At 31.7% G+C, this 10279-nt stretch overlaps 2 protein-coding genes across 2 annotated transcripts; both read left to right on the plus strand.

Annotated features, from left to right (window-relative positions):
• The first annotated feature begins 1702 nt into the window (after nucleotides 1-1702).
• On the plus strand, nucleotides 1703-3152 carry LOC149414461 (uncharacterized). The gene is made up of 5 exons (XM_089643804.1): nucleotides 1703-2124; nucleotides 2264-2344; nucleotides 2447-2527; nucleotides 2615-2722; nucleotides 2803-3152. Exons 1-5 carry the CDS (start codon nucleotides 2067-2069, stop codon nucleotides 2931-2933), a joined length of 459 nt encoding a protein of 152 aa, XP_089499930.1. The 5' UTR covers nucleotides 1703-2066; the 3' UTR covers nucleotides 2934-3152.
• A 4428-nt stretch (nucleotides 3153-7580) lies between these two features.
• LOC149414462 (uncharacterized) lies at nucleotides 7581-9030 on the plus strand. The gene is made up of 5 exons (XM_089643807.1): nucleotides 7581-8002; nucleotides 8142-8222; nucleotides 8325-8405; nucleotides 8493-8600; nucleotides 8681-9030. The coding sequence occupies exons 1-5, from the start codon at nucleotides 7945-7947 to the stop codon at nucleotides 8809-8811; spliced, it is 459 nt and encodes a 152-aa protein (XP_089499933.1). The 5' UTR covers nucleotides 7581-7944; the 3' UTR covers nucleotides 8812-9030.
• The last annotated feature ends 1249 nt before the right edge of the window (nucleotides 9031-10279 follow it).

Consider the following 10279-nt stretch of genomic DNA (forward strand, 5'->3'; position numbering starts at 1 on the left):
CTTAGGTTTGTCAACAGTGATTCATATCAAAGCTCTCGAAATACAATTACATTTTTTTTTTTTTCATAAAAAAACATACTCACTGCACATCTCACTAGGGCATTCCTGTATCAAGATGTGCAGCTTTACAATAATATTATTTAAAAAAATACATATATGTAAACTTGAAATAATAACAACATTAAATTTAAACTAAAAAAAGAAAAGTTTATGACACGTTCGTTTCGAGACCGGTAGACAAAATAAACAAAATTTTAGTAGCAAATGTTGAAAAAATGTTGAAAAAATAAAAACAAAAATGTCAACAAAAGAAGCATTGGTAAGTAAGTTGGCAACAATAATATTCTTCTGTTAACTAAAGTACAAGGTACCTGTGCTGGCTTATCAGACACAAGCATAGGGTAACCATACTAACAACATGGATAGTATGAATAATAAATTATAAGAAAAAATAAAATAACTAAATAAAAATAGGTAAATAATAACCGATAGGTAAGTAAATAATATTATAATAAAAAGTAAGTAAGTAAATAAATTAGCTAGACAATAATTAAAGTAAATAATAATACGAGAATTAAGTAGATAATAATAATAATAAGTAACATAATAATAAATAACCAAAAGTTATTTTAGAAGTATATAAGTACATGCGCAGTAAGTAAATAAGGATTGTATCGAAACAGAGCTTCCACAAGGAATTATGATATAAGCGACAACATGGGTGATCCAGAATCATCACTCTCAGCTAGTACGGAGATTTTGACCATTTTCTTGAATGAATTTAACGTACCTATAGTTTTTATATTTTCTCCAAGCATATTATATAGCAACGGAGCTTTATATGAAAAACTCCTTTGTCCGAAGGATGTTCTGGTATACACCGGCTGATACATTAAAGAAGAACCCATTCTAGTGCTGCGCACTTGTTGAGATCTTTTAGCAGTAATAGTGTTGTTGAAAAATTTACAGAGAGCCTGTATTATGTACAACTGCCTTATTGTCATAATTTTGCTTTCACTATATAATAACTTTGATGGATACATAAAATTTCTCTTATACATTATTTTTAAAATTAATTTTTGCGCAACATTCAAAGGCTCTAAGGTAGTCTTGTTACAAGAACCCCAACAGACAACATTATATGAAAGCATTGATTGAACAAGAGCATAATATACAGTTTTTAATGTAACTTTGTCCAAAATGTTTCTTAGATTTTTGAAAATGTAGGCTAGCCTTCTTATTTTGTTTCTTAATATAGTAATGTGATTGTTCCATTTTAAATTTTTATCAATAATTAAACCCAGGTATTTAATGTTGTCTACTCTTTCTAAAGATTGACAGTTACACTCCTGCACACAACAATGTATTTTTAATGAACGTTCCAAAGATGGTTGATTTACAGAGGAAATGCTAAAAGTAATATATTTAGTTTTGTTCATGTTTAAGGTTAACAAGTTTTGATCAAGCCAATTTTTGACTGCCCTTAATCCTGCCTCGCACTTAGCATACGTTTCATTCCATGTTTCAGCAGCAAACACCAAGACAGTGTCATCTGCAAATACAATTGAAGATCCAGAAAATTTCAATTTACAGAGGTCGTTAATATATAACAAAAATAGAATTGGACCCTTAACACTACCTTGAGGAACACCATATACAATTGATTTATTTGAGCTAATGTGATCATTAATTGAAGACCCCAAGGCAAGAAGTTGTTAACTTACATTTTCGTAAAAAATGAGTTAGAATGCTCTCTAAACTAATTCGCATACGCTCTTTCCAATGAACACCATGCCAGAGCTTAAAAACGGCAAGAACATGCTTAAATCAATGTGATGAACATGTTAACTACGTGTTTTTGTGACATTATGTTGATAAAATCAGGGCAAGAACTTGTTAATTACCAAGTTAGCAAGTTCTTGCCGTAATTCTGTAATTAACAACTTCTTCCCATCTACATTGGTTTAGATTTCTATGGTTAACATGTTATTCACTCACTTTGACGTTTACCTTGGTGGTTTTAAAAAGTTTTGCAGTGCGTGTTTTTTATTTAAAAATCATCGAAAATGAGTTCCAGAGGTGAAAAAATGGTGAAGATGTGTCAAAAATTGATCAGGGAATCAGGTAAGCTGTAAAAAACATTATCGTTCATCTTAATTTATCCTTAAAGTAGTTTGAAAATGGTTGAATCATTTTTGTTTTGGTGTTTTTCTGTCTAAAAGTCAACATTTTTTTTATTTTAATGCTTATTAATTTGTTTCAGGAAGTGTTCAAGAGTCCACTAATTTAGTACAACCTGAGAAGCATTTAGAAATACCTCAAAATAATGTTATTTTAATGGATGGTAAATGCAAAACAAATGTTTTACTCTGTTTCTCTGAATATTCTTTTATGTTTTCTTATGTTTTGAATTCCTTCATTAATGCTTTACAATATTTCGTTTCAGAAAGTGTTCAAGACTCTTTGACTGGTGTTGAGTTTGGGATATTATTAGGAATACCTCAACATGATGTCATGTTAATGGAAGGTAAACTTAAAAATACTTTATTGTGACACTAAATTCTTTTGAACATTGAACTAAAAATGATTATTTTATTGTACTTTGTATTTTCAGAAGATAATCAGAGTAGTCTAGAGTATATCGCTACTACCACTGGTACAGGAGATATAATTTTGGAATACGTACAACAAGATGAGATACTCAATACTTTAAATCTAACTAGTGAGGATAAGGTTTTATAACTTGAATTGAATTTTATTTTACTGGTTTGCATGTAATGAAGATAAAATTATTATTTTCAGATGCAGCTCTTGCTGTGGAAAGCAGTGAAGGACAATATACTGAGGACGCTGAAAGCGAAATTGAAAACAATTTAAACGTTTCTAATATAGAAAACAGTCATTTAGAAGGTAATTTGTCTTGCTGTACCTAGGTATATAATTTTAGATTAACTTTAAAACAAAATCATTTTTGACTGTTCGCTAACTGATATGAATGTGTGTATTATTTTCAGGCACTAAAAAGAGTAGGAAGAGGCCCAAGCTAGGGCGAGCAAGAGAAATAGCGCGGGACGCTAGGATGAGAGGTGATTCTTATGTTAATTATAAAAAAAGCCTTAAACCTGCTAAAACACCAAAACTGGAAGAAAATCTTTGTGGTAGCAACTGCAGATTGAAATGTAATTCAAGATTTAATGCCGAAGTTAGGCAAAAACTCTTTCTAGAGTTTTATTCACTACATTCAGAAGCCCAATCAACTTTGTTATTGAGATCGATGAATATTAAAAATATAACCAGGATCACTTCGGCCAAACGATCCTGCAATATTACGTACTCTGTTTCAATACAAGGAATTAATGAACAAGTTTGCAAACCAGCCTTACAATCCATTTACCAAATAGGTAGAGGCAGATTAGATATTTTGAGGAGAAAAGTAGCTGCAGGAGTTTCATCACCAGCAGTAAGTCACAGAGGTCGCCACTGCACGAGGCCTAACAAAACACCAGATAACCAGCTTAAAGAAGTAAGAGAACACATCAATATGTTCCCTGCAGAAGCTTCGCATTATTCCAGGAACAAAAATCCCCATAAATTGTACCTCGCATCCGATTTGTCAATCCCAAAACTGTATGAGCTCTATAATATGTTTTGTGGAGAAAAAGAGTATGCCCCTGTTTCGTTGAATCGTTACACTAGGATCTTTACAGAGGATTTCAACTTGTCGTTTGGCGTGCCTAAGACAGACACTTGTGGGACTTGCGATAGCAAAAAATCTGACCAAATTCATGTAAATATGTATAAAGCTGCATTTGAAATGCAAAAACATGATAAGAAAAAGGCATCTGAATGTGATGAAATTTGTTTCATCACATTTGATTTGGAAAAGACGCTACCTCTCCCAAAGATATCCACAAACGTGGCTTTCTATTTAAGAAAACTGTGGCTCTATAATTTGGGAGTACATTGTGTGACAAAGGAGTTAAATAGGGCATATTTCCATGTTTGGAGTGAAAACGAAGGGGGCAGAGGGAGCGAGGAAATTGCCAGTTGTTTAATGGCCTTTGTCAACACCATGCAACTTCAGAGCAACAAGTCACACCTTATTGCTTGGAGTGACTCTTGTGCCGGTCAAAACAAAAATATATATTTGATTATGTTCTGGCAATATTTAATTTTAGCAAAAAAATTCAAAATAATTGACCATAAATTTCCTGAGGTTGGTCACTCATATATGGACTCTGATAGAGATTTCGCATTGGTAGAAAAAAAAATTAATAGATGCCAGTCCATTCAATCAGTGGACCAATATGTAAATTTAATGATGTCGGCTAACACAAAAAATATACCCATCGTGACAATGATGGCTGATAAGTTTGTTAATATTAAAGAATTAGGGCAACAATTGAACTTTATACACAATACAAAAAACACTATCGGAAATAAGGTTAACTTTCAAAAAGGAATTCTTGTAATCCATTTTCTGGCCTACATACGAGGTTTTTGATACACTCAAGTTTGTTCCATAATAGGTCCGAAATCATAGGGACGCACGCAGTGATAACTTCACTTGCCATCTTGATTAACCACTTTCTTGATTAACCATTCAAGTTAGGTTGAAACGTCTGAACGAAATCTTGTTCAATTTTTATCGTTATTATCGTTTTATCGTAACTAAAATTGCTCTATCGGCATGGCATAGTTACAGTATTATCGCAAGAACACTACGACGGCTCGACAATTCAATACTCTGCTGTATAGAATACAGAATTTAGGATATCTTTGCACACATAACAGATGTATGGAATATATCGCCGACACAATACAGATATGTAATCACGAACTCATTTATCTACGGCTAATATTGGTACTCCCTGAGAAAATTCTTTAGTAAATTTATTTATCAACAACACATTTAGTTATTAACTTATGATTTCAGGGAAAAAATATGAACCATAAACCACAATATTATAAATTTACTTTTGTTACGTTTTTATTTTTGATATTTTGTTGTCTTTTCTTAAACCATTAAAAATAACTGGTTATTTTGTCGTACGTTAACTGGTTGTTTTGTAGCCACGCTATCAAGTCATTGTATATCAGTAGAGATGGCAAAAATTAGCATTAATTCTCAGATTTTTTAGCATTAACAATTGGAAATTTAGCGTTTTATAGCATTTTGAGGCATAATTTAGCGTTTTGTAGCAAAATAGAAAAAAAATTATTTCCTGAATGTTTTTAGCGCATATTTTCAGTATTTTTGGTAAAATATATGTTAAACCTTCATTTGCAAGTATTTCCATGTGAAAGATTATAAATAATTAATTTTAATATTAAATGAATAAGGAAGGAAACTCTAAGTACGGGTCGAACACAAACACAACAAATGCAGATTGCGATTAACATCAATAGGCGTAATTTATTTCGCACAATTTGTGTTATGTCAAAAAGCAATTTTAGCCTACAGTACAAAAATATTAAATATTTACACATAAAATAGTAACAAAATTATAAAAAATCGTAGGAAAGGCTTCCAAAAATGAAATAAAGTAGGCATAATACTTTTCCCTGCACATTCACATGAAACTACCTTCCTTATGCATTTTTCTCAATTCTTCTTTAGTTGTACTGGACTAAATATTACTGTATCAGCTTCTCCAATTTGTATGGTTCTTTGACTTCTGAAATACGATATATTCTCGGAAAGCGTTTAAATTCAGCGTACAGTATAAATTAAAAATATTAAATATTTACACATAAAATAGTAACAAAATTGTAAAAAGAGGTAGGACAGGCTTCCAAAAATGATATAAAGTAGGCATATTTGAAATACAGGTAAATACAAAAAACAATGGAAATGGCACTTTTTTTTTTTTTTTTTCTTAGGTTTGTCAACAGTGATTCATATCAAAGCTCTCGAAATACAATTACATTTTTTTTTTTTTCATAAAAAAACATACTCACTGCACATCTCACTAGGGCATTCCTGTATCAAGATGTGCAGCTTTACAATAATATTATTTAAAAAAATACATATATGTAAACTTGAAATAATAACAACATTAAATTTAAACTAAAAAAAGAAAAGTTTATGACACGTTCGTTTCGAGACCGGTAGACAAAATAAACAAAATTTTAGTAGCAAATGTTGAAAAAATGTTGAAAAAATAAAAACAAAAATGTCAACAAAAGAAGCATTGGTAAGTAAGTTGGCAACAATAATATTCTTCTGTTAACTAAAGTACAAGGTACCTGTGCTGGCTTATCAGACACAAGCATAGGGTAACCATACTAACAACATGGATAGTATGAATAATAAATTATAAGAAAAAATAAAATAACTAAATAAAAATAGGTAAATAATAACCGATAGGTAAGTAAATAATATTATAATAAAAAGTAAGTAAGTAAATAAATTAGCTAGACAATAATTAAAGTAAATAATAATACGAGAATTAAGTAGATAATAATAATAATAAGTAACATAATAATAAATAACCAAAAGTTATTTTAGAAGTATATAAGTACATGCGCAGTAAGTAAATAAGGATTGTATCGAAACAGAGCTTCCACAAGGAATTATGATATAAGCGACAACATGGGTGATCCAGAATCATCACTCTCAGCTAGTACGGAGATTTTGACCATTTTCTTGAATGAATTTAACGTACCTATAGTTTTTATATTTTCTCCAAGCATATTATATAGCAACGGAGCTTTATATGAAAAACTCCTTTGTCCGAAGGATGTTCTGGTATACACCGGCTGATACATTAAAGAAGAACCCATTCTAGTGCTGCGCACTTGTTGAGATCTTTTAGCAGTAATAGTGTTGTTGAAAAATTTACAGAGAGCCTGTATTATGTACAACTGCCTTATTGTCATAATTTTGCTTTCACTATATAATAACTTTGATGGATACATAAAATTTCTCTTATACATTATTTTTAAAATTAATTTTTGCGCAACATTCAAAGGCTCTAAGGTAGTCTTGTTACAAGAACCCCAACAGACAACATTATATGAAAGCATTGATTGAACAAGAGCATAATATACAGTTTTTAATGTAACTTTGTCCAAAATGTTTCTTAGATTTTTGAAAATGTAGGCTAGCCTTCTTATTTTGTTTCTTAATATAGTAATGTGATTGTTCCATTTTAAATTTTTATCAATAATTAAACCCAGGTATTTAATGTTGTCTACTCTTTCTAAAGATTGACAGTTACACTCCTGCACACAACAATGTATTTTTAATGAACGTTCCAAAGATGGTTGATTTACAGAGGAAATGCTAAAAGTAATATATTTAGTTTTGTTCATGTTTAAGGTTAACAAGTTTTGATCAAGCCAATTTTTGACTGCCCTTAATCCTGCCTCGCACTTAGCATACGTTTCATTCCATGTTTCAGCAGCAAACACCAAGACAGTGTCATCTGCAAATACAATTGAAGATCCAGAAAATTTCAATTTACAGAGGTCGTTAATATATAACAAAAATAGAATTGGACCCTTAACACTACCTTGAGGAACACCATATACAATTGATTTATTTGAGCTAATGTGATCATTAATTGAAGACCCCAAGGCAAGAAGTTGTTAACTTACATTTTCGTAAAAAATGAGTTAGAATGCTCTCTAAACTAATTCGCATACGCTCTTTCCAATGAACACCATGCCAGAGCTTAAAAACGGCAAGAACATGCTTAAATCAATGTGATGAACATGTTAACTACGTGTTTTTGTGACATTATGTTGATAAAATCAGGGCAAGAACTTGTTAATTACCAAGTTAGCAAGTTCTTGCCGTAATTCTGTAATTAACAACTTCTTCCCATCTACATTGGTTTAGATTTCTATGGTTAACATGTTATTCACTCACTTTGACGTTTACCTTGGTGGTTTTAAAAAGTTTTGCAGTGCGTGTTTTTTATTTAAAAATCATCGAAAATGAGTTCCAGAGGTGAAAAAATGGTGAAGATGTGTCAAAAATTGATCAGGGAATCAGGTAAGCTGTAAAAAACATTATCGTTCATCTTAATTTATCCTTAAAGTAGTTTGAAAATGGTTGAATCATTTTTGTTTTGGTGTTTTTCTGTCTAAAAGTCAACATTTTTTTTATTTTAATGCTTATTAATTTGTTTCAGGAAGTGTTCAAGAGTCCACTAATTTAGTACAACCTGAGAAGCATTTAGAAATACCTCAAAATAATGTTATTTTAATGGATGGTAAATGCAAAACAAATGTTTTACTCTGTTTCTCTGAATATTCTTTTATGTTTTCTTATGTTTTGAATTCCTTCATTAATGCTTTACAATATTTCGTTTCAGAAAGTGTTCAAGACTCTTTGACTGGTGTTGAGTTTGGGATATTATTAGGAATACCTCAACATGATGTCATGTTAATGGAAGGTAAACTTAAAAATACTTTATTGTGACACTAAATTCTTTTGAACATTGAACTAAAAATGATTATTTTATTGTACTTTGTATTTTCAGAAGATAATCAGAGTAGTCTAGAGTATATCGCTACTACCACTGGTACAGGAGATATAATTTTGGAATACGTACAACAAGATGAGATACTCAATACTTTAAATCTAACTAGTGAGGATAAGGTTTTATAACTTGAATTGAATTTTATTTTACTGGTTTGCATGTAATGAAGATAAAATTATTATTTTCAGATGCAGCTCTTGCTGTGGAAAGCAGTGAAGGACAATATACTGAGGACGCTGAAAGCGAAATTGAAAACAATTTAAACGTTTCTAATATAGAAAACAGTCATTTAGAAGGTAATTTGTCTTGCTGTACCTAGGTATATAATTTTAGATTAACTTTAAAACAAAATCATTTTTGACTGTTCGCTAACTGATATGAATGTGTGTATTATTTTCAGGCACTAAAAAGAGTAGGAAGAGGCCCAAGCTAGGGCGAGCAAGAGAAATAGCGCGGGACGCTAGGATGAGAGGTGATTCTTATGTTAATTATAAAAAAAGCCTTAAACCTGCTAAAACACCAAAACTGGAAGAAAATCTTTGTGGTAGCAACTGCAGATTGAAATGTAATTCAAGATTTAATGCCGAAGTTAGGCAAAAACTCTTTCTAGAGTTTTATTCACTACATTCAGAAGCCCAATCAACTTTGTTATTGAGATCGATGAATATTAAAAATATAACCAGGATCACTTCGGCCAAACGATCCTGCAATATTACGTACTCTGTTTCAATACAAGGAATTAATGAACAAGTTTGCAAACCAGCCTTACAATCCATTTACCAAATAGGTAGAGGCAGATTAGATATTTTGAGGAGAAAAGTAGCTGCAGGAGTTTCATCACCAGCAGTAAGTCACAGAGGTCGCCACTGCACGAGGCCTAACAAAACACCAGATAACCAGCTTAAAGAAGTAAGAGAACACATCAATATGTTCCCTGCAGAAGCTTCGCATTATTCCAGGAACAAAAATCCCCATAAATTGTACCTCGCATCCGATTTGTCAATCCCAAAACTGTATGAGCTCTATAATATGTTTTGTGGAGAAAAAGAGTATGCCCCTGTTTCGTTGAATCGTTACACTAGGATCTTTACAGAGGATTTCAACTTGTCGTTTGGCGTGCCTAAGACAGACACTTGTGGGACTTGCGATAGCAAAAAATCTGACCAAATTCATGTAAATATGTATAAAGCTGCATTTGAAATGCAAAAACATGATAAGAAAAAGGCATCTGAATGTGATGAAATTTGTTTCATCACATTTGATTTGGAAAAGACGCTACCTCTCCCAAAGATATCCACAAACGTGGCTTTCTATTTAAGAAAACTGTGGCTCTATAATTTGGGAGTACATTGTGTGACAAAGGAGTTAAATAGGGCATATTTCCATGTTTGGAGTGAAAACGAAGGGGGCAGAGGGAGCGAGGAAATTGCCAGTTGTTTAATGGCCTTTGTCAACACCATGCAACTTCAGAGCAACAAGTCACACCTTATTGCTTGGAGTGACTCTTGTGCCGGTCAAAACAAAAATATATATTTGATTATGTTCTGGCAATATTTAATTTTAGCAAAAAAATTCAAAATAATTGACCATAAATTTCCTGAGGTTGGTCACTCATATATGGACTCTGATAGAGATTTCGCATTGGTAGAAAAAAAAATTAATAGATGCCAGTCCATTCAATCAGTGGACCAATATGTAAATTTAATGATGTCGGCTAACACAAAAAATATACCCATCGTGACAATGATGGCTGATAAGTTTGTTAATATTAAAGAATTAGGGCAACA

This window comes from Hesperophylax consimilis, chromosome 20 (genome assembly GCF_061612785.1).
Source record: "Hesperophylax consimilis isolate HC1 chromosome 20, BYU_Hcon_1.0, whole genome shotgun sequence".
In the NCBI taxonomy this organism is placed as follows: Eukaryota; Metazoa; Arthropoda; class Insecta; order Trichoptera; family Limnephilidae; genus Hesperophylax; species Hesperophylax consimilis.

Excerpts from the sequence above, each read along its gene's own strand:
- LOC149414462 (XM_089643807.1), top strand. The coding sequence starts at position 7,945 with ATGAGTTCCAGAGGTGAAAAAATGGTGAAGATGTGTCAAAAATTGATC. Across the intron at positions 8,223-8,324 it reads TAATGTTATTTTAATGGATG|AAAGTGTTCAAGACTCTTTG; the intron begins GTAAATGCAAAA and ends ATTTCGTTTCAG. Across the intron at positions 8,601-8,680 it reads CAATACTTTAAATCTAACTA|ATGCAGCTCTTGCTGTGGAA; the intron begins GTGAGGATAAGG and ends TATTATTTTCAG.
- LOC149414461 (XM_089643804.1), top strand. The coding sequence starts at position 2,067 with ATGAGTTCCAGAGGTGAAAAAATGGTGAAGATGTGTCAAAAATTGATC. Across the intron at positions 2,528-2,614 it reads TGATGTCATGTTAATGGAAG|AAGATAATCAGAGTAGTCTA; the intron begins GTAAACTTAAAA and ends TTGTATTTTCAG. Across the intron at positions 2,723-2,802 it reads CAATACTTTAAATCTAACTA|ATGCAGCTCTTGCTGTGGAA; the intron begins GTGAGGATAAGG and ends TATTATTTTCAG.